This window comes from Salmo trutta, chromosome 23 (assembly GCF_901001165.1).
Source record: "Salmo trutta chromosome 23, fSalTru1.1, whole genome shotgun sequence".
Taxonomy (NCBI): Eukaryota; Metazoa; Chordata; class Actinopteri; order Salmoniformes; family Salmonidae; genus Salmo; species Salmo trutta.
In genome coordinates this window covers 3,014,394-3,039,470 of record NC_042979.1, presented here as the reverse complement: position 1 = coordinate 3,039,470, position 25,077 = coordinate 3,014,394, and the positions used below count along the sequence as shown (strand labels likewise).

At 43.6% G+C, this 25,077-nt stretch overlaps 1 protein-coding gene across 7 annotated transcripts in view; it reads right to left on the bottom strand.

Annotated features, from left to right (window-relative positions):
• LOC115159097 (CBP80/20-dependent translation initiation factor) overlaps nucleotides 1–25,077 on the bottom strand; it is a 136,189-nt gene that overhangs the window by 68,653 nt on the left and 42,459 nt on the right. For all 7 annotated transcript variants that reach the window (XM_029708486.1, XM_029708487.1, XM_029708492.1 and 4 more), the window contains one exon: nucleotides 10,528–10,604. In XM_029708486.1, the coding sequence (XP_029564346.1) occupies nucleotides 10,528–10,604 (77 nt within the window). The remainder of the gene's footprint in view (nucleotides 1–10,527; nucleotides 10,605–25,077) is intronic.

Genomic DNA, 25,077 nt, shown 5'->3' with positions numbered 1-25,077 from the left:
AACAGTCCATTAATATTGTCCAACGGGGCTGTACATTTGGGTGAGGTTTTTCCCACGCCTAAGTAGCCTCGTTTTACTGCCAAAAATAAAAATAAACCATCTAGTGTTCAGCGAAATAACAACACAACTCTCTCGCGGGAAATCCACTAACAGTCCGTATGTAGCCGAACGTAGCTGCTGCTCATTCCATTTGCTCGAAAATGGATAAATGGTTAAAAAAAGTAAGGCCCACATCCAGAGACACATACCAGCTCTACTGGTAGTACTTCTACTACCAGCAGTACTACACCTGCACCTGTCGACGACACAAGTTGTTCTGCTTCCATGAGCACATCCAATGCTAACATCCGTAATTCTACATTTGTTGTTAGCCCAGCTAGCACGGACACTGACAGTTGTGAATCTGATGCAGCCGAAGCGCTACTGCCCCCTAACCCGGGAAAGCACCGAACAGACAGCGACGTTGGACCATCAAAGAGGCGCAAATATGATGAGAACAACATTGATTTGTCATTCACTAATATCGGGAGTTGTGCCTTTCAGCCACAGCGTGTTATACACTACCGTTCAAAAGTTTGGGGTCACAGTTTTTGAAAGAAAAGCACATTTTTTGTCCATTAAAATAACAACATTTTATCAGAAATACAGTGTTGACATTGATAATGTGGTAAATGACTATTGTAGCTGGAAACGGCAGCTATTTTTATGGAATATCTACATAGGCGTACAGAGACCCATTATGAGCAACCATCACTCCTGTGTTCCAATGGCACGTTGTGTTAGCTAATCCAAGATTTATCATTTTAAAAGGCTAATTGATCATTAGAAAACCCTTTTGCAATTATGTTAGCACAGCTGATTAAAGAAGCAATAAAACTGTCCGCCTTTAGACTAGTTGAGTATCTGGAGCATCAGCATTTGTGGGTTCGATTACAGGCTCAAAATGGCCAGAAAAAGGACTTTCTTCTGAAACTCGTCCGTCTATTCTTGTTCTGAAAAATGAAGGCTATTCCATGCGAGAAATTGCCAAGAAACTGAAGATCTCATACGCTGTGCACTACTTCCATCACAGAACAGTGCAAACTGGCATTAACCAGAATAGATAGAGGCGTGGGAGACCCCGGTGCACAACTGAGCATGAGGACATGTACATTAGAGTGCCTAGTTTGAGAAACAGACGCCTCACAAGTCCTCAACTGGCAGCTTCATTAAATAGTACCCGCAAAACACCAGTCTCAACGTCAACAGTGAAGAGTCGACTCCGGGATGTGCTTTTCTTTCAAAAACAAGGACATTTCTAAGTGACACCAAACTTTTGAACGGTAGTGTATGTGCAAAAGTAATATCGCACATCTCGATGAAACCTTCACTCTCTGCAGACATTTAGAAACAAAACATGCCAATTTGAAAAATAAGCCACGGGAGTTTGAGTGAGAATTAAGATGACTTTCAAGTAGGAAGACATGTATAAATGCAACAGATACCATTAATAAGAAGGGGCTAGAAGCATCTTATATGGTGAGCTACTGAGTGGCTAGGACAGGCAAGCCCCATACTATTGTGGAAGACTTCATTATTCCTGCTGCCGCAGATATGGCTGGGATAACACTGGGGGAAAAGGCCCCAAAAAACTACACAGACAATACTTCATCAAACAAAACTGTTTCACGACACATCAGTGACATGGCAGGAGATGTTTTGAAACAATTACTGCTTCGCATACAAGCCAGTGAATTCTATGCATTTCAACTTTTCACTCCGGACGCTTTATCTTGACATGGTTCGTCAGGACCTCCAACAGCCGAAGCTAAGTAACATTAATATGATGCCTTCTAATTGCAGTCGTTGTACTCATAATATACAGGAGAACGATCGCCTTACGGAAAGGATAGCTGTGCTGCAAGCCCAGCTTCAGATGCAATCGTTAGGCAAGGGTAATTTCAGTGTAGGAAAGGATGAAACAGCGTCTGTGCCACCAGTAAGTACAGACAGTATAAATCCCCTCGCACAGTCCCCGCAGCCGAACAACTTTCTCATGGCTTCTGGAGGGAAATGCTGTAGGAATGCTCAAACGGTGTCGCTCATTCAGCCGACAGAAACTTTCAACCGGTTCTCCCCATTAAGCAGCGAGTCGGAGTCAGAGGCCGAGACTTCTCTGGTCTCTACTCCTCCCGTTCCGGGGTCTGAGATGCCGAAGCTTCCCACCGTTAGCTCTGACAAATTGAAAACCCTAGTCATTGGCGACTCCATTACCCGCAGTATTAGACTTAAAACGAATCATCCAGCGATCATACACTATTTACCAGGGGGCAGGGCTACCGAAGTTAAGGCTAATCTGAAGATGGTGCTGGCTAAAGCTAAAACTGGTGAGTGTAGAGAGTATAGAGATAGTTATCCACGTAGGCACCAATGATGTTAGGATGAAACAGTCAGAGGTCACCAATCGCAACATAGCTTCAGCTTGTAAATCAGCTAGAAAGATGTCGGCATCAATTAATTGTCTCTGGCCCCCTCCCAGTTAGGGGGAGTGATGAGCTCTACAGCAGAGTCTCACAACTCAATCGCTGGTTGAAAACTGTTTTCTGCCCCTCCCAACAGATAGAATTTGTAGATAATTTGCCCTCTTTCTGGGACTCTGTTAGCCAGCCTGCCAGCTTAGTGAAGTCTGCCACTAGCACCGTCAGTGTAGTCAGCTCAGCTATCCCCATTGAGACCATGTCTGTGCCTCGACCAAGGTTGGGCAAAAATAAACATGGCGGTGTTCGCCTTAGCAATCTCACTAGAAAAAAGACCTCCTCCATTCCTGCCATTATTGAAAGAGATCGTGATACCTCACATCTCAAAATAGGGCTACTTAATGTTAGATCCCTCACTTCAAAGGCAGTTATAGTCAATGAACTAATCACTGATCATAATCTTGATGTGATTGGCCTGACTTTCGCTTAAGCCTGATGAATTTACTGTGTTAAATGAGGTCTCACCTCTTGTTTACACTAGTGACCATATCCCCCGTGCATCCCGCAAAGGCGTAGGTGTTGCTAACATTTACGATAGCAAATTTCAATTTACCCCCCAAAAAACAACGTTTTCGTCTTTTGAGCTTCTAGTCATGAAATCTATGCAGCCTACTAAATCACTTTTTATAGCTACTGTTTACAGGCCTCCTGGGCTATATACAGCGTTCCTCACTGAGTTCCCCGAATTCCTATCGGACATTGTAGTCACAGCAGATAATATTCTAATTTTTGGTGACTTTAATATTCACATGGAAAAGACCACAGACCCACTCCAAAAGGCTTTCGGAGCCATCATCGACTCAGTGGGTTTTGTCCAACATGTCTCTGGACCTACTCACTGCCACAGTCATACTCTGGACCTAGTTTTGTCCCGTGGAATAAATGTTGTGGATCTTAATGTTTTTCCTCATAATCCTGGACTATCGGACCACCATTTTATTACGTTTGCAATCGCAACAAATAATCTGCTCAGACCCCAACCAAGGAGCATCAAAAGTCGTGCTATAAATTCTCAGACAACCCAAAGATTCCTTGATGCACTTCCAGACTCCCTCTGCCTACCCAAGGACATCAGAGGACAAAAATCAGTTAACCACCTAACTGATGAACTCAATTTAACTTCGCGCAATACTCTAGATGCAGTTGCACCCCTAAAAACTAAAAACATTTGTCATAAGAAACTAGCTCCCTGGTATACAGAAAATACACGAGCTCTGAAGCAAGCTTCCAGAAAATTGGAACGGAAATGGCGCCACACCAAACTGGAAGTCTTCCGATTAGCTTGGAAAGACAGTACCGAAGAGCCCTCACTGCTGCTCGATCATCCTATTTTTCCAACTTAATTGAGGAAAATAAGAACAATACGAAATGTATTTTTGATACTGTCGCAAAGCTAACTAAAAAGCAGCATTCCCCAAGAGAGGATGGCTTTCACTTCAGCAGTAATACATTCATGAACTTCTTTGAGGAAAAGATCATGATCATTAGAAAGCAAATTACGGACTCCTCTTTAAATCTGCGTATTCCTCCAAAGCTCAGTTGTCTTGAGTCTGCACAACTCTGCCAGGACCTAGGATCAAGGGAGACACTCAAGTGTTTTAGTACTATATCTCTTGACACAACGATGAAAATAATCATGGCCTCTAAACCTTCAAGCTGCATACTGGACCCTATTCCAACTAAACTACTGAAAGAGCTGCTTCCTGTGCTTGGCCCTCCAATGATGAACATAATAAACGGCTCTCTATCCACCGGATGTGTACCAAACTCACTAAAAGTGGCAGTAATAAAGCCTCTATTGATAAAGCCAAACCTTGACCCAGAAAATATAAAAAACTAAAATCGGCCTATATCGAATCTTCCATTCCTCTCAAAATGTTTTGAAAAAGCTGTTGCGCAGCAACTCACTACCTTCCTGAAGACAAATAATGTATACGAAACGCTTCAGTCTGGTTTTAGACCACATCATAGCACTGAGACTGCACTTGTGAAGGTGGTAAATGACCTTTTAATGATGTCAGACCGAGGCTCTGCATCTGTCCTCGTGCTCCTAGATCTTAGTGCTGCTTTTGATACCATCGATCACCACATTCTTTTGGAGAGAGTGGAAACCCAAATTGGTCTACATGGACAAGTTCTGGCCTGGTTTAGATCTTATCTGTCGGAAAGATATCAGTTTGTCTCTGTGAATGGTTTGTCCTCTGACAAATCAACTGTACATTTCGGTGTTCCTCAAGGTTCCGTTTTAGGACCACTATTGTTTTCACTATATATTTTACTTCTTGGGGATGTCATTCGAAAACATAATGTTAAATTTCACTGCTATGTGGATGACACACAGCTGTACATTTCAATGAAACATGGTGAAGCTCCAAAATTGCCCTCGCTAGAAGCCTGTGTTTCAGACATAAGGAAGTGGATGGCTGCAAATGTTCTACTTTTAAACTCGGACAAAACAGAGATGCTTGTTCTAGGTCCCAAGAAACAAAGAGATCTTCTGTTGAATCTGACAATTAATCTTGATGGTTGTACAGTCGTCTCAAATAAAGCTGTGAAAGACCTCGGCGTTACTCTGGAACCTGATCTCTCTTTTGACGAACATATCAAGACTGTTTCAAGGGCAGCTTTTTTCCATCTACGTAACATTACAAAAATCAGAAACTTTCTGTCCACAAACGATGTAGAAAAATTAATCCATGCTTTTGTTACTTCTAGGTTGGACTACTGCAATGCTCTACTTTCCGGCTACCTGGATAAAGCACTAAATAAACTTCAGTTAGTGCTAAATACGGCTGCTAGAATCCTGACTAGAACCCCAAAATTTGATCATATTACTCCAGTGTTAGCCTCCCTACACTGGCTTCCTGTAAAGGCAAGGGCTGATTTCAAGGTCTTACTGCTAACCTACAAAGCATTACATGGGCTTGCTCCTACCTATCTTTCCGATTTGGTCCTGCCGTACATACCTACACGTATGCTACGGTCACAAGACGCAGGCCTCCTAATTGTCCCTGGAATTTCTAAGCAAACAGCTGGAGGCAGGGCTTTCTCCTATAGAGCTCCATTTTTATGGAATAGTCTGCCTACCCATGTGAGAGATGCAGACTCGGTCTCAACCTTTAACCTGTTAGGGCTAGGGGGCAGTATTTACACGGCCGGATAAAAAAACGTACCTGATTTAATCTGGTTACTACTCCTGCCCAGTAACTAGAATATGCATATAATTATTGGCTTTGGATAGAAAACACCCTAAAGTTTCTAAAACTGTTTGAATGGTGTCTGTGAGTATAACAGAACTCAGACTGTGTGGAAAATGATTTAAGACTGAGACTCTCTCCAATACAACCCAACATTGCAGAGTTATGTGCATCCTTTCAAGCACACCTTTCTCATTAACAAATATGGTTTGATATGTAACATGGCTAAATAAAGAGACAAATGATTGATTATTATATTATTATTTGTGCCCTGGTCCTATAAGAGTTATTTGTCACTTCCCAGGAGCCGGGTTGTGACAAAAACTCACATTCATTCTTATGTTTAATAAATGTATCGTATAGTGTGTGTGTGGCAGGCTTACAATGATGGCAAAAAAACAACATTTGAGTGTGCGCTGACCCTGGTGCTAGAGGGGGTACAGCTGGAGGTTGAATGTTTGAAGGGGTACGGACTATAAAAAGTTTGGGAACCACTGATTTAGGGCTACCCTTTGGCTTACACAGAACCCAAACTGGATGCGCGCGTGCGCCATCGTGCATAAATGTATTTTGTCCCCCCACACCAAACGCGATCACAACACACAGGTTAAAATATCAAAACAAACTCTGAACCAATTATATTAATTTGGGGACAGGTCGAAAAGCATTAAACATGTATGGCAATTTTATAGCTAGCTTGCACTTGCTAGCTAATTTGTCCTGCAGTCAACATGCCAATTGCACACTCCATAAAAACTTGAGACATCTGTGGCATTGTGTATAAGAAAACTGCACATTTTAGAGTGGCCTTTTATTGTCCCCAGCACAAGGTGAACCTGTGTAATGATCGTGCTGTTTAAGCAGCTTCTTGATATGCCACACCTGTCAGGTGGATGGGTTAACTTGGCAAAGGAGAAATGCTCACTAACAGGGATGTAAACAAATTTGTTCAGTATAAACAACAAAAAACACTATCGCTATCAAAGTCATTCCAAAGGGTAGGTTTTACAGAGCAAATTAAATGTGACCATACTATATCAATCATATACTGTATCAATGATGCTATATAGGCCTATACACACATTGAAAAGTATGTGGACACCACTTCAAATTAGTGGATTCAGCTATTTCAGCCACACCCGTTGCTGACAGGTGTAAGACATCGAGCACACAGCCATGCAATCTCCATAGACACATTATTGGCAGTATAATGTCCTTACTGAAGAACTCAGTGACTTTCAACATGGCACCGTCATAGGTTGCCACCTTTCCAACAATTCAGGTTGTAATATTTCGGCCCTAGAACTGCCCCGGTCAATTGTAAGTGCTCTTATTGTGAAGTGGAAACGCCTAGGAGTAACAACGGCTCAGCCGCAAAGTGGTAGGCCACACAAGCTCACAGAATGGGACCACAGAGTGCTGAAGTGCCTAGCGCGTAAAAAAAAAAAAAAAGAAGTCTGTCCTCGGTTGCAACACTCACTACCAGTTCCAAACTGCCTCTGGAAGCAACGTCAGCACAATAACTGTTCGTCGGGAGCTTCATGAAATGGGTTTCCATGGCCGAGCAGCCACACACAAGCCTAAGATCACCATGCGCAACGCCAAGCTTCGGCTGGAATGATGTAAAGCCTGACGCCATTGGACTCTGGAGCAGTGGAAACGCGTTCTCTGGAGTGATTAATCATGCTTCACTATCTGGCAGTCCGTCAGACGAATCTGGGTTTGGCGGATGCCAGAAGAACGCTACTTGCCCAAATGCATAGTGCCAACTGTAAAGTTTGGTGGAAGAGGAATAATGGTCTGGGGCTGTTTTTCATGGTTCCGGCAAGGCACCTTAGTTCCAGTGAAGGGAAATATTATCTCTACAGCATACAATGACATTCTAGACGATTCTGTGCTTCCAACTTTGTGGCAACAGTTTGTGTATGGCCCTTTCCTGTTTCAGCATGACAATGCCTCCTCGCACAAACCAAAGTCCATACAGAAATGGTTTGCCGAGATCGGTATGGAAGAACTTGACTGGCCTGCACAGAGCCCTGACCTCAACCCCATCGAACACCTTTGGGATGAATTGGAACGCCAACTGCGGGCCTAATCGCCCAACATCAGTGCCTGACCTCACTAATGCTCGTGGCTGAATGGAAGCAAGATTCCCGGATTTTGAGGGTACAGACCTGCAGCAATTGATTTCTTCACAATTGCTGCAATCACCTGCGCAGAATCTTGAATGGCATTGATCACTTGCACCATGTACTTTTAATGTAATCTCAACTACAATCCAGGTGATTTTGTTCTGCTATTAGATTAATCTGTTGTATACAGTAAATAAACAAAATATTGTATTTGACATTGGAATTTGGTTGTGATTTTAGAAAGTATAGTGATAACACATTGGAAATTCAACTAACTTTTGGCTGAGTGGGTGAATATAGGTTGTAATCTCATTGAGCAACGTCTCAACCAAATATTGCCCAATTATCCATGTTGAAATTACATTGTGTGCCCAGTGGGTTCTGTCAGACTGTGTACAGAACGCTGAGTACACATCCATCACAGCGAGAGAGGGGGAGAGAGACAGAGGCGGGAGAGAGGGAGAGCAAGAGAGTGAGGGAGAGAAGAGCAAGTGAGAAAGAGATGAAGGTGAGGGGAGAGAAGTGATGAGGGGGAGTCAGGGTCAGAGAGAGGGTGAAGGAAGGAGAAGGGCCACAGTCAAAAGGAGAAAAGAGGTAGAGTGAGTAAATAAAGAGCACCACCCCAGGGAAAAGTCAGTAAGTCAGCTAGCGCCACCACAACAGGCATATCCAAAATCTATACAGTAATCTTTTCTAGGTACAGGAGACTCCCTTTTCCTCTGTATCCCTTACGCTCTTTCTGTCCCACTCTTTGCTTCTCTCTCCCGCCGTTTCTCATTCCGTCTCTTACAAAAGGTCAGGCTCCCCACAGAGAGGGAGGAGAGGACAACAGAAAATGACTGGAATGATTAAATGATGATACCTCTACGTTCAGTCACTAGTACCTATACCCAGTCTCCCTCTCCGCCTCCCTCTCGCTCTGCTTGCCTCTGAGCTTATTGCACTGCTCCCACTCACAAGGGTTAATAAGGATATGACACTTTAGTCTTCTTTCTCTGTTTTCTTCCTATATGGCGTGTACCGCTCCCTCTACCTATCCCGGGGGTGTAAAGCAATGCAAGTAATAGATGTGTTAATTTATGGAATGAATGGCAGAGCATTGCTTTAATAGCAGGACTGGCGTGGGACTGATGCATTTTTCACAATATGATTCACTGTCACACACACACACACCGCTATTACCGCACGTTAGCTGGGCCTGACGACGAGCTCTGTGAGGGGAGAAAGTGGCTCTGGCCCCGCCCTGAGAGAGATGCATTGTGGGTGTGTTTCTAGAGACAGCAGGCAGAAGGAAGAATGTAATAGCTGAAAATGTAGAGGGACTGTATCATTCCAGAAAAAGTGAGTGAGAGAAAAGAAAGGAAAAAGGGAGGAAATAAGGAGAGCGGTAGAGAGAACTGGGCCAGGCGTTGGATGTGTGTGTATAGAAGTGTTGGGGCAGTGCAGGCCTGAGTGTGTGTGTTTTCGTGTGTGCATGAACACAAGTGTGTGGAAATGCTTGGTTGGGGCGATGGGGCCCACCCCTTGGCTGAACCTCCATTCACTCCTGGCTCTGTGCTGCTCTGTGGTCGGGGCTGGAGCTGGCTGAGGGTAATTACAGTCCTGCTCTGAAAGCCACAGCACTGCAGAAAGTAAGGTCCAGTATGCACATATGGTCCAGCATAGACCAATAGATCTGCTTGATTTTTTTATTATTTACTCTCTGAAACTTCTAAATGTAATCATAGCCTTTGGTTGTCATACTCCAACCCATACAACCATGCAATTGCAGTACCTTACTGACATAAAAGGCAAACCACACAAGAAACTGATCCTTCCTCCTGTAGCCAGAGGCAACATTATTTTCTCTCAGTAAATATTAACAATACAAAAACACAGCCAGCCCGGCAGCCAGCCAGGCAAGCAGGCAGGGCCCCAAGTCAAAGCCATTACCTGTGATATCTTCCAGCCAGTTTCTCTGCAGTCTATACTAGTATACTGTGATCTGGCATCAGCAATATTATAATCCAACCACAGCTATTTAACCACACAATCACTGTGAATCAATTATCTAACACTGGTTTTAAAATAGTGTAAAGAAAGAGAGGAATAAATAAAAGAGAATATAAAATAAGTTAACATTTCACTCTCTGGCTCAACTTTCCTCCTTTCAGTCAGAGACGCAAATATTTTCTTTCTCAGTTGTTTCTTAGCAACCGGGGAGAACTTTCCAATGACGTCATGCGGAAACATTTTCAGAAGATTAAACTGCGATTAAACTAATTTCATTGAGTTAAGGAACGTTGAACGCTGCAGTGAGCAAAAGAACTGAGAGACAGAGGTTCATATCTACAGTCAAGTGTGATTGGAGATGACAGTGTCTGCATCCCAAATGGCACCCTATAGCGGGCCTATAGGGCTCTGGTCAAAAGTAGTGCACTATAAAAAGGCAATAGGATGCCATTTAGGACACAACCAGTATCATTACACAGACCAGATACATGAAGAAATAGACTTCAGTAAGATTTGTAAAAAACAAAATCTGCCTTTTCTGTCTGTGTGTAAGTGAGTCTGGGGCCAGGAGCATTCCTGCTTTGACTGGAGAGAAGAGTTAAGGGTTCTGGCCTGGCCTAGTGTTTCATCAGCGTTGCAACAACGTTCCAGGAAGGGAGAAAGTGTGTGTGTGTGTGTTTGTGTGCTTACCGTCGGTCGTTTCTCCTGCGACGGAAAAGCTTTTTGGTTTGTGCGATCTCAGCTTCGTTAGGCAGGGGCGGGAAACCCTGCAGAGCGAGAGAGAGGGAGAGACTTAGCAAACACTTTCATCCAAAGCGAGTTACAGTGTGTGCAGCGATTGTATGGTCATTGTATGCACAAACTGAATTTCTGAGTGATCTTTTCTTTAGCTAACATGGATACTGTACATAAAGGGTTATCGTTAGATGGTATTACAGCTACGGATGGAAGTGACGCACAAATCGTCGTCATTTTTGTGTCTTTTCTCCCAAGACAGAGAGGAATCCAGCACCCCCTCCCCCATGTCTAGTTACCGCCTTCCCTGCCCCTCCAACAGTTCAGTCTACGCCCATGCAGGCATTGAGCGACGCATGGAACCCACTACAAATTATAGGTCCACCTCACAACCTCCATTAAGGAAGGAAGGAAGGCAGAGCCACACAGCCAATGCAGAGCTCCTCTCTTCTCTTTTCAGACCCTTAACTTCTCACAGGAATGTTGGCAGCCTACAATTTCCCCAGACAAGCTCTGAAAGAGGGGAGAAGGTGGGGGGAGCACTTAGAAGCAGCGGGGAACCGGCTCCAAGTCAAGACAGCTATATTCCATATGTTGTGTGTGTCGGTGGATGTGTGTGTTGGAGTGTGTGTGCAATAATAATAATTTGGTGGGTGCTTATGTTTGGCCTATTTGTACAATTTGGAATTGGTAATGTGTTTTTTTAATATATATATATTTTTATTTATTTTTATTTTTTTGCATATCCCAACTCTCCCCGAGTCACCCTCTGGGAGTGGGGTCACAGCAGGGGTCAGCCATGATCAACAGTGACCGTGGCGCAATCAGGGTTAAGCACTTTGCTTAAGGGCACAGACAGATTTTCACTTTGTCGCTTGGGGATTCGAACTAGCGGCCTTTCAGTCACTGGCCCAACACTAACCGCCTGGTTACATGCCACCCCTGTGTGTGTGCGCTCTAAAGGAACAACTTCATCACTTAAACATAGTGGTTTGGTTGTTTTCAGTCAAAACTGGTTTGTCTGGGATGGAACCAGTGTCTGGTGTTGTCATGGTTACAGATGGTCAACTACAAGTTTGAGGAGGAGGATGACTGGGGGAAGGGTGTTCAAACGTGTCAGTGTGTGCGTGTTAAAGTGCTGATAATGTTTGTGCACAGTTTGTGTGCGTAATGTGTCTAACAAGATGTGTTGTAAATTTCTGGGGTGGGTTCGTATTTTCTGCTTGACATGTAGTGTGTGTGTCTACAGCTTCTCTCCATTCTGCCCCTCTGCGGTGATGTGGTATGGCAGTGTGTGGCTCCAGCCCAGGTCCCAACCCTGTTATCTCCCCATCAGCAGTGTCTGCACAGGAAGCAGTGGAAACACCCACTTTTGGGCAGACACCCTCACTCTAAACCCCCGCACTTTAATTGCACTTCAGTCAACAAAAATCAGGCGTGCCGCAGAGCCAGCCAGGGTAGGGAAGAGCCAGGCACAACCCATACCTCCAACCCTCCTAACGCTAACCCATCCTCAACCCTTAATCTCATAAGAAACCATATCCAATAGGCTATGTAGCTAGCTGCACATGATATTGTACGATTATCAGACCCTTTGACTTTTTCCACATTCTGTTAAGTTACAGTCTAATTCTAAAATGGATAAAATCATGTTTTTCCCCTCTTAAATCTACACACAATACCCCATAATGACAAAGTGAAAACATATTTTTAGATTTTTAGGGTCAATTTATATATAAAAAAAAATATATATATATATAAAAAAAATATATATATAAAAAAAAAATATATAAAAAAAAAAATATATATATATATATATATATAACAGAAATATCTTGCTATGAGACTCGAAATTGAGCTCAAGTGCATCCTGTTTCCATTGATGAAGCTTGAAATGTTTATAAAAAAGGTCCACAGTTGACAGTGCATGTCAAAGCAAAAACCAAGCCATGAGGTCGAAGGAATTGTCCGTAGCGCTCCGAAACAGGATTGTGCTGAGGCACAAATCTGGGGAAAGGTACCCAAAAGAAGTATGCAGCATTGAAGGTCCCCACGAACAATGTGGTCTCCATCATTCTTAAATGGAAGAAGTTTGGAACCACTAAGACTCTTCCTAGAGCTGGCCGCCCGGCCAAACTGAGCAATTGGGGGAGAAGGGCCTTGGTCAGGGAGGTGACCAAGAACCCGATGGTCACTCTGACAGAGGTCCTCTGTGGAGATGGCAGAACCTTCCAGAAGGACAACCATCTTTAAAGCACTCCACCAATTAGGTCTTTATGGTAGAGTGGCTAGACGGAAGCCACTCCTCAGTAGAAGGCACATGAAAGCCTGCTTGAATTTTGCCAATAGGCACCTAAAGACTCTCAGACCATGAGACACAAGATTCTCTGGTTTAATGAAACCAAGATTGTACTCTTTGGCCTGAATGCCAAGCGTCACATCTGGAGGAAACCTTGCACCATCCCTAAAGTGAAGCATGGTGGTGGAAGCATCATGCTGTGGGGATGTTTTTCAGTGGCAGGGACTGGGTGACTAGTCTGGATCGAGGCATAGATGAAACAAAGTACAGAGACATCCTTGATGAAAACCTGCTCCAGAGCGCTTAGGACCTCAGACTGGGGCGAAGGTTCACTTTCCAACAGGACAACAACCCTAAACACACAGCCAAGACATCGCAGGAGTGGGTTCGGGACAAGTCTCAATGTCCTTGAGTAAATGTAATATTTCAGTTGTAATTATTTTTCCCCCAAAAAAATCTAAAAACCTGTTTTTGCTTTGTTATCATGGGCTATCGTGTGTAGCAATAACAAGGCTATATACAGGGGGTACTGGTACCGAGTCAATGTGGGGTTAGTCGAGGTAATTTGTTCATGTAGGTAGGGGTAAAGTGACTATGCATAGATAATAAACAGTGAGTAGTAGCAGTGTAAAATCTTTTTTTTTTTATTTCACCTTTATTTAACCAGGTAGCAAGTTCTCATTTACAATTGCGACCTGGCCAAGATAAAGCAAAGCAGTTCGACAACATACAACAACAGAGTTACACATGGAGTAAAACAAATATACAGTCAATAGTACAGTAGAAAAATAAGTCTATATACAATGTGAGCAAATGAGGTGAGATAAGGGAGGAAAAGGCAAAAAAGTCCATGGTGGAAAAGTAAATACAATATAGCAAGTAAAACACTGGAATGGTAGATTTGTAGTAGAAGAAAGTGCAAAGTAGAAATAGAGATAATGGGGTGCAAAGGAGCAAAATAAAATAATAAAAAAATAAAAAAATGGGGGGAGGGTCAACGTAAATAGCCGGTCAGCAGTCTTATGGCTTGGGGGTAGAAGGTGTTAACGAGCCTTTTGGTCCTAGACTTTGCGCTCCGGTAATTTTGGGGGCTTTCCTCTGAGACACCTAGTATATAGGTCCTGGATGGCAGGAAGCTTGGCCCCGGTGATGTACTGGGATGTATGCACTACCCTCTGTAGCGCCTTACAGTCAGATGCCGAGAAGATGCCATACCAGGCGGTGATGCAACCGGTCAGGATGCTCTCGATGGTGCAGCCGTAGAACCTTTTGAGGATCTGGGGACCCAAGCCAAATCTTTTCAGTCTCCTGAGAGGGAAAAGGTGTTGTCGTGCCCTCTTCACGACTGTCTTGGTGTGTTTGGACCATGATAGTTCATTGGTGATGTGGACACCAAGGAACTTGAAACTCTCGACCCGCTTAAACAGCGTTTGACATGCTTCTAAGTACAGTAAAGGAACATTTAGAATTTTTTTGTCTCGATATGCTCTCGCGCGTTACCCTTTGGATAGTGACCTGAACGCACGAACAAAATGGAGGTATTTGGACATAACTAGGGATTATTTGGAACAAAAACAACATTTCTTGTGGAAGTGGGAGTGCATTCTGACGAAGAACAGCAAAGGAAATACAATCTTTCTAATACTAATTCTGAGTTTAGTGTTGCCCGAACTTGGCGGGTGTCAAATTAGCTAGCCGTGATGGCTGAGCTATGTACTCAGAATATTACAAAATGTGCTTTCTCCGAAAAGCTATTTTAAAATCTGACACAGCGATTGCATAAAGGAGTTCTGCATCTATAATTCTTAAAATAATTATGTATTTTGTCAACGTTTATGATGAGTAATTTAGTAAATTCACCGGAAGTTTTTGGTGGGAATACATGTTCTGAACATAACACACCAATGTAAAAAGCTGTTTTTTTATATAAATATGAACTTGATTGAACAAAACATGTATGTATTGAATAACAATGTCCTAGGAGTGTCATCTGATGAAGATCAAAGTTTAGTGATTCATTTACATTACATTTAAGTCATTTAGCAGACGCTCTTATCCAGAGCGACTTACAAATCACCTTAAGATATCCAGTGGAACAACCACTTTACAATAGTGCATCTAAATCTTTCGGGGGGGGGGGGGGGGGGGGTAGAAGGATTACTTTATCCTATCCCAGGTATTCCTTAAAGAGGTGGTGTTTCAGGTGTCTCCGGAAGGTGGTGATTGACTCCGCTGTCCTGGCGTCGTGAGAGAGCTTGTTCCACCATTGGGGTGCCAGAGCAGCGAACAGTTTTGACTGGGCTGAGCGGGAGCTGTGCTTCTTCAGAGGTAGGGAGGCGAGCAGGCCAGAGGTGGATGAACGCAGTGCCCTTGTTTGGGTGTAGGGCCTGATCAGAGCCTGAAGGTACGGAGGTGCCGTTCCCCTCACAGCTCCGTAGGCAAGCAGCATGGACTTGTAGCGGATGCGAGCTTCAACTGGAAGCCAGTGGAGAGAGCGGAGGAGCGGGGTGACGTGAGAGAACTTGGGAAGGTTGAACACCAGACGGGCTGCGGCGTTCTGGATTTAGCTGTGTTTTGGGTTTTTGTGACATATATGCTTGCTTGGAAAATGGCAGTGTGATTATTTTTGGCTGTGTACTCTAACATAATCTAATGTTTTGCTTTTGCTGTAAAGCCTTTTTGAAATCGGACAATGTGGATAGATTAACGAGAGTCTTATCTGTAAAATAGTCATATGTTTGAAAAATTGAAATTATTGCATTTTAGGTTTTTTTATTTCGCGCCACACTGTTCCACTGGCTGTTGAATAGAGTGGGACGGTGACGTCCCACTTGCCCAGAGAGGTTAATCCAGCATTGACGCTTTGCCTGTTTGATGGTTCATCTGAGGGCGTAGCGGGATTTCTTATAAGCGTCCGGATGTCCCGCTTGTTGAAAGCGGCAGCGCTAGCCTTTAGCTTGATGCGGATGTTACCTGTAATCCATGGCTTCTGGTTGGGATATGTACGTACGATCACTGTGGGGACGACGTCGTCGATGCACTTATTTATGAAGCCGGTGACTGAGGTGGTATACTCCTCAATGTCATTGAATGAATCCCGGAACATATTCCAGTCTGTGCTAGCAAAACATTCCTGTAGCGTATTATCCACATCATCTGACCACTTCCGTATTGAGCGAATCACTGATATTTCCTGCTTTAGTTTTTGCTTGTAAGCAGAAATCAGGAGGATAGAATTATGGTCAGGTTTGCCAAATGGAGGGCGAGGGAGAGCTTTGTATGTGTGTAGAGTTGTTTTCCCCTCTGGTTTTTATTTAACTAGGCAAGTCAGTTAAGAACAAATTCTTATTTACAATGACGGACTACCCCGGCCAAACCCTAACAATGCTGGGCCAATGGGACTCCCAAACACGGCCGGTTGTGATACAGCCTGGAATAGAACCAGGGTCTGGAGTGATGCCTCTAGCACTGAGATGCAGTGCCTTAGACTGCTGCGCCACTCGGGAGACCGCTACACCAGATGGTTGCACATGTGACATGCTGGTAGAAATGAGGTAAAATGGATTTAAGTTTGCCTGCATTAGTCCCCAGCCACTAGGAGAGCCGCTTCTGGATGAGCATTTTCTTGTTTGCTTATGGCCTTATACAGCTGGTTGAGTGCGGTCTTAGTGCTAGCATCGGTTTGTGGTGGTAAATAGACAGCTAGTGTACATAATAATAATGTAGATAATATAGAACTCTTGGTAAGGTACTCTGCCTCATGCACCAGCTGTTACTGACAAATAGACACACACCTCCACCCCTAGTCTTACCAGAGGTAGCTTCTCCGTCCTGCCGATGCATGGACAAGCCAGTGTCGTCGTTCAGCCACGACTCGGTGAAACGTAAGATATTTTCAGTCATAACAGACAGTATCAGCAACATTATGTACAAAATAAGTACAAAAATAAGTTAAACAATGCAAAAAAAATAACTAAAAAGCACAGTTGGTTAGAAGCCCATAAAACGGCAGCTATCCCCTCCGGCGCCACTGTACATCTTGTACACTGTACAGTAGTATACTTTACAATAGAAATTGGTTTGTTTTCAATGCAAAAGTATATAGGAGCAAAAGACTGGGCGAGAAACATTCAGGGGCAAGGAAAACACTAACACACACCGCTAACACACACTTCAGTGTTCTGTCAGTTTCAGAGCTCTCATTCCGATGTCCCTCACTAGTAGGATGCAAATTGCAAAAGTGTGAGAACACGGAACTCTAAAGAACACAGTGCTCTGAGCCTCACTGCAAAGGCGGGCCCCAGAACAGCACTTCAGTTTCAAACCTACACTACCGTTCAAAAGTTTGGGGTGACTTAGAAATGTCCCTGGTTTTTTTTTAACTAAAAACACCCTTTTTGTCCATTAAAATAACATAGAAATGATCAGAAATACAGTGTAGACATTGTTAATGTTGTAAATGACTATAGTAGCTGGAAACGGCAGATTTGTTTATGGTATATCTACGTAGACGTACAGAAGCCCATTATCAGCAACCATCACTCCTGTGTTCCAATGGCACGTTGTGTTGGCTAATCAAAGTTTAGCATTTTAAAAGGCTAATTGATCATTAGAAAACCCTTTTGCAATTATGTTAGCACAGCTGAAAACTGTTGTCCTGATTAAAGAGGCAATAAAACTGTCCTTTCCTAGACTAGTTGAGCATCTGGAGCGTCAGTATTTATGGGTTCGATTACAGGCTCAAAATGGCCAGAAGCAAAGACCTTTTTCTGAAACTCGTCTGTCTATTCTTGTTCTGAGAAATTAAGGCTATTCCATGCGAGAATTTTCTAAGAAACTGAAGATCTCATACGCTGTGTACTACTTCCATCACAGAACAGTGCAAACTGGCACTAACCAGAAAGAGGCGTGGGAGGCCCCGGTGCACAACTGAGCATGAGGACAAGTACATTAGAGTGCCTAGTTTGAGAAACTGACGCCTCACAAGTCCTCAACTGGCAGCTTCATTAAATAGTACCCACAAAACACCAGTCTCAACGTCAACAGTGAAGAGGCGACTCCGGGATGATGGCCTTCTAGGCAGAGTTGCAAAGAAAAAGCCATATCTCAGACTGGCCATTAAAAATAAAAGATTATGATGGACAAAAGAACAGACACTGGACAGAGGAACTCCGAGACTGGTGTTTTGCGGGTACTATTTAATGAAGCTACCAGTTGAGGACTTGTGAGGCAACATTCTAGTTTGAGAAACACTAATGTACTGGTCCTCTTGCTCAGTTGTGCACCAGGGTCTACCTCTCCTCTTTCTATTCTGGTTAGAGCCAGTTTGCGCTGTTCTGTGAAGGGAGTAGTACACAGCGTTGTACCAGATCTTCAGTTTCCTGGCAATTTCTCGCATGGAATAGCCCTCATTTCTCAAAACAAGAATAGACTGACGAGTTTCAGAAGAAAGTACTTTGTTTCTGGCTATGTTGAGCCTGTAATCAAATCCACAAATGTTGATGCTCCAGATACGCAACTAGTCTAAAGAAGGCCAGTTGGATTGCTTCTTTAATCAGCACAAGAGTTTTCAGCTGTGCTAACATAATTGCAAAAGGGGTTTCTAATGATCAATTAGCCTTTTAAAATGATAAACTTGGATTAGCTAACAACGTGCCATTGGAACACAGGAGTGATGGTTGCTGATCATGTGCCTCTGTACGCCTATGTAGATATTCCATAAAAAATTATTATTATTATTTTTTTTTTTAAATCAGTCGTGTCTTGCTACAATAGTTATTTACAACATAAACAATGTCTACACTATTTCTGATCAATTTTATGTTATTTTAATGGTAAAAAAAATTGCTTTTCTATCAAAAACAAAGACATTTCTTAGTGAACCCAAACTTTTGAATGGTAGTCTATGTTGAAATATTATTAGTGTTTGCTTCAGCCTGCCTGAAGTGCCTGATGGGCCAGGATTTCATACTATTCTGAGACCATTCTATTGGTTCCATTGCACCAGGCAAGCTCGATCAAGCCCAGTTAAATTGTCTGAAATTATTTCAAATAGTATTTGAACCCTGGTCTGTTCAGACGTAGCTCATTCAGAAGAAGTGAAACTTTCCAGAGCCCAGACCGCAGGAGGGTGGGGTTCCTTCCCAGTCAGTCTCCTACCCAGAGTCCCCAAGCCAGGCCAGCAGTATGAAACCCCAGAGCAATAAGAGGATCATACCTGGCTTAACAAAGACACGCACACAGCACTGAGCCATTCACTTACACTGCAACACCTTCATAACTCGACTTTAGGTTACACATTTCAGACATAGTCTGGGAGAAGTTAACCAAAGAAATTAATGTTGCTGTTCTTTCGAATGTACTTTTCTTTCCTCTCCCTCTATCCAGTTTTCTTCCTCTGTCTAACTAAGCTGATGTGGTGGTGCTGGGCTCTGATTGGAGGCTGATTGGATACAGATGTGTGCGGAGGCTGGAGGCAGGGGAAGGCCTTTGTAGTGTGGCATGGTGGTAATACGAGCCTGAGACACGCAGCAGAGAACCACAGGAACAGAGGCCCAGCCCCAAGCAGCTAGCCCCGGCCAGAGAGTCTTGCCCCGGGGAGTAAGGCAGGAGGAGAGGGGATTCTGAAGGAAAGAGCGCCACCACACTGGGGTGGTCAAGATGAAGGGACACACAAAGAGAGAGTTGCTAGCCCACACTCCTGGGTCTACACAGCACCGGTATGACAACACTAGACAGCCAACACAACCATCTAGTTTAAAATAAATGATGGAGTATCCCTGATCCCAGGTCAGTTAGAGGTGTACACAAGTACATTCTGGTGGGTAAGCAGAGGAGATACCAGTGTAGTTATCCTTCTACGGAAAATAAACACTGATTAGCGCCAATAATATTAATTCATAATAAGTCTGCTTCATTCAGCATTTAACTGGTTAACTTCAGAGAACGCTCTGAGCCAGGGAGACTGATAAAAGATGGGGAAAGGCCTAGGAGAAAAAGTGGGAGGGAGAGAGGCAGAGTTGCATGTTTAGCTACTGTTGTTTTCCTGTAGGATATCATTAGCTGTAATCCTGCTTCCAAATGGTTACCAGATGACTATCTCAACTCCAGTACACTTACGCAGTCATCAAAGCGGAAGAAAAAATGCTAATATTTAGAGAAACGTTAGCAAGGGAGATTTGGGGTTTGCATGGGAATCTGCTGTGACTCATTCCATCATAACTTAGATTTTTAAGTGCTGTAAACAAATAAAAAGCCCATTTGAAATATGCAATCTCAGACATGGACGTCAAGACTATTGTCTTCAGACCGTGTCCTGTCTGTACTCCTTAAGCGTCTTTTAGACTATGCCGATTGCATTTGGGTGTCTTTCATCAGTGCAGACAGAGGACCAGACTGATCAAAGAGGAGGTGTGTGCTCAGCACATCCCCTTCCCCAGCCAGGCAGTATGACCTTTGACCTAGCAGCAGACATGGAGAAGGAGCCTTGGAGGGCTCTGTGGACGTGACGACGGGCCATGGGCTTGTGTGTGTGTGTGTAGTATGGAAACATCACCAGGTAGCGCACGTACAGCACCACATTCCAGGGGCTGGGGTTCAGGGGTCAAGAGGGGGGCTCCAACCTCAGACAGTAACAAACCTTCAGAACATTGAATGTATAACCTCATGATTATCCATGACGACTGTTGTGGAAGAGAAGCCATAACAAGTCATATGCCACCAAGAGCAAGAAAGTCTGTTATAACACAGTTGATGGAATGGAAGTCAGTCTGGTTGAGGTGACTTCCTCTAACCCCTTACTGTGTAATTACCCTGTTAGATTAAGCTTCATTCACAAAGCCTACACTCCATTGTTCAATCTCTGCTTATTTATGCTTGTTTGGCCTCCCTACAAAAGCAATAAATTAATGAGAAAAAAAATGACTCAATGTCATTACAGCATGTATTATTTCTAGACTACGGGCTATACAAATTAACTTTCTTTCTGCCGCCTCGCAGTGAAAAATGTGATACGGATATGCCTTCCTCTCTGGACAGGAAGGAAAACAGTATAATAAAAAAAACAAAAAAAACAACAAAAAACATGTTGCTTCTTAAAGCTGAGATCCGCGATAGGCCATGTTTTGGGCCATGTTTTCCTCAGCACAAACAGTGTCTTCAATTGTTATTGGGGACAACTGGAACTGATTGACGACCATGTCTGACACACGGGAATTTGTCCATAGAGTGCAGAGAGCGAGGAGGGAGAGGGGGAGAAAAGAAGAGAGTGAAAAGAGGGGGAGAGAGAGAGAGCGAGAGATTGACAGAGCGAGAGAGATTCTTAGCCACAGCCACTGGAAAGAGAGCTGCTACTGGGAGGGAGGAAGGAAGGGGAGCAGAGTCAGGGCCGTCTGATAACAGACCTTCTGAAAAAAAATGTTTTACTGTGTGTGTGAGAGAGTGTCGCAGCAGCCAGCCAAGTAGCTATTTTCCATTTGCTGCTGCATCTTGTACCTCAGGCAGCAGCCATTTTGTAATCTATCTTTGCAGACTTTCCTCTTCAGGGGACCTATAATCAATTACAAAGGGGACTGAGGGGAATATGTGAATTAGAAAACATTATCTTGCAATTACTGCCCTGTCCTTTATGTCTGCATTAAATTACTGTTGTTCAATGAGAAACAATGACATATTCCAACACCGCAAATACAATGTATGATATGCTAACTAGTATGAAGTCATACACTACTGGTCAAAAGTTTTAGAACACATTCAAGGGTTTTTCTTTATTTTTTACTATTTTCTACATTATAGAATAATAGTGAAGACATCAAAACTAAACTCAGCAAAAAAGAAGCGTCCTCTCACTGTCAACTGCGTTTATTTTCAGCAAACTTAATATATGTATGAACATAAGATTCAACTGAGACAAACTAAACAAGTTCCACAGACATGTGACTAACAGAAATTGAATGTGTCCCTGAAGGGGGGGGGGGGGGGGGGGGGGGTCAAAATCAAAAGTAACAGTCAGTATCTGGTGTGGCCACCAGCTGCATTAAGTACTGCAGTGCATCTCCTCCTCATGGACTGCACCAGATTTGCACAGTTCTTGCTGTGAGATGTTACCCCACTCTTCCACCAAGGCACCTGCAAGTTCCTGGACATTTCTGGGGGGGGGGAATGGCCCTAGCCCTCACCCATAGATCCAACAGGTCCAAGAGGATTGAGAGCCGGGCTCTTCGCTGGCCATGGTAGAACACTGACATTCCTGTCTTGCAAGGAAATCAAGCACAGAACGAGCAGTATGGCTGGTGGCATTGTCATGCTGGAGGGTCATGTCAGGATGAGCCTGCAGGAAGGGTACCACATGAGGGAGGAGGATGTCTTCCCTGTAACGCACAGCGTTGAGATTGCCTGCAATGACAAGCTCAGTCCGAAGAAGCTGTGACACACCGCCCCAGATCATGATGGACCCTCCACCTCCAAATCGATCCCGCTCCAGAGTACAAGCCTCGGTGTAACACTCACTCCATACGACGAACGTGAATTTGACCATCACCCCTGGTGAGACAAAACCGCGACTTGTCAGTGAAGAGCACTTTTTGCCAGTCCTGTGGGGTCCAGCGTAATGTCTGGTGAGGACCTGCCTTACAACAGGCCTACAAGCCCTCAGTCCAGCCTCTCTCAGCCTATTGCGGACAGTTTGAGCACTTATGGAGGGATTGTGCGTTCCTGGTGTAACTCGGGCAGTTGTTGCCATCCTGTACCTGTCCCGCAGGTGTGATGTTCGGATGTACCAATCCTGTGCAGGTGTTGTTACACGTGGTCTGCCACTGCGAAGACAATCAGCTGTCCGTCCTGTCTCCCTTAGGCCCTGGCCACATCTGCAGTCCTCATGCCTCCTTGCAGCATGCCTAAGGCACATTCACGCAGATGAGCAGGGACTCTGGGCATCTTTCTTTTGGTGTTTTTCAGAGAGTCAGTAGAAAGTCCTCTTTAGTGTCTTAAGTTTTCATAATTCTGACCTTAATTGCCTACTGTCTGTAAGCTGTTAGTGTCTTAACAACCGTTCCACAGGTGCATGTTCATTAATTGTTTATGGGTCATTGAACAAGCATGGGAAACAGTGTTTAAACCCTTTACAATGAAGATCTGTGAAGTTATTTTGATTTTTACAAATTATCTTTGAAAGACAGGGTACAGAAAAGGGGACGTTTATTTTTTTGCTGAGTATATGAAATAACACATATGGAATCACTTAGTAACCAAAAAAGTGTTAAACAAATCAACATATATTTTGCCTTGACAGCTTTGCACACTCTTGGCATTCTTTCAACCAGCTTCACCTGGAATGCTCTTCCAACAGTCTTGAAGGAGTTCCCACATATGCTGAGCACTTGTTAGCTACTTTTCCATCACTCTGCGGTTTGACTCATCCCAAGCCATCTAAAATTGGGTTGAGGTCGGGGGGGTTGTCATCTGATGCAGCACTCCATCACTCTCCTGCTTGATAAAATAGCCCGGAAATGTGTTGGGACATTGTTCTGTTGAAAAACAAATGAGAGTGGTACTAAGCGCAAACCAGATGGGATGGCGTATCACTGCAGAATGCTGTGGTAGCCATGCTGGTTAAGTGTGAATTGAATTCTAAATAAATCACAGATCGTGTCACCAGCAAAGCACCCCCACACCATAACACCTCCATGCTCCTCCTCCTCCATGTCTCACAAAGACCCAGCAGTTGGAACCAAAAATCTCCAGAACAAAAGGACAAATTTCCACCGGTCTATTGTCCATTGCTCGTGTTTCTTGGCCCAAGCAAGTCTCTTCTTCTTATTGATGTCCTTTAGCAGTGGTTTCTTTGCAGCAATTCAACCATGAAGGCCTGATTCACGCAGTCTCCTTTGAACAGTTGACGTTGAGATGTGTCTGTTACTTGAACTCTGTGAAGCATGGCTGGTAACTAATGAACTTATCCTTTGCAGCAGAGGTAACTCTCGGTCTTCCATTCCTGTGGTGGTCCTCATGAGAGCCAGTTTCATCATAGCGCTTGATGGTTTGTGCGACTGCAAAAATGTTCCGTATTAACCTATTTGGGCTAGGGGGCAGTATTGAGAATTTTGGAAAAAATATGTGCTCATTTTTAACTGCCTCCTACACCAACTCAGAAGCTAGAATATGCATATTATTGTTCAGGTTTGGATAGAAAACACTGAATTTTCTAAAACTGTTTGAATGGTGTCTGTGAGTATAACAGAACTCCTATGGCAGGCAAAAACCTGACAAGGTTTCACGCAGGAAGTACCCTGTCTGACAAGGAGTCGTGCGTCTTGCATCTGTTTATTGAAAAGTAAGGATCTTAGCTGTAACGTGACAATTCCCAGGGCTCCGATAGGCTCTCAGAACCCGGGAAATACCTGAAGGTTGACGAGGCAGCCTCAGGCTGAAACACATTATCGTCTTTGGTAAGTGGCGGATCAGAGGACCTTTGAATGAGGCGCGTGCACGATTCGCTCCTGAGTAGAAATTTAATTCGGCTGTTTAGCTTATTGCAGATTCCCGGTCGGAATATTATCGCTTTTCTACGAGATAAATGGCATAAAAATTGGTTTTAAACAGCGGTTGACATGCTTCGAAGTACGGTAATGGAATATTTAGACATTTTTGTCACGCCAATGCGCCATGCGCAAGACCGTGATGTAGCATTCTGATAGTGTCTAGAACTCACGAACAAAACGTCGCTGTTTGGATATAACGATGGATTATTTGGGACCAAACCAACATTTGTTATTGAAGTAGAAGTCCTGGCAGTGTATTCTGACGAAGAACAAGCAAGGTAAGAACATTTTTCTTATAGGAAATGTGATTTTGGTGGAGGCTGACCTGGGTGGGTGTCTAAATAGCTAGCCCTGTGATGCCGGGCTATGTACTTAGATTATTGCAAAATGTGCTTCATCCGAAAAGCTATTTTAAAATCGGACATATCGAGTGCATAGAGGAGTAATGTATCTATAATTCTTAAAATAATTGCTATGCTTTTTGTGAACGTTTATCGTGAGTAATTTAGCAAACTGTTAGTAAATTCCCCGGAAGTTTGCGGGGGTTATGCTTTTTCTGAACGTCACATGCTAATGTAAAAAGCTGTTTTTTGATATAAATATGAACTTAATTGAAAAGACATGCATGTATTGTATAACACAATGTCCTAGGTGTGTCATCTGATGAAG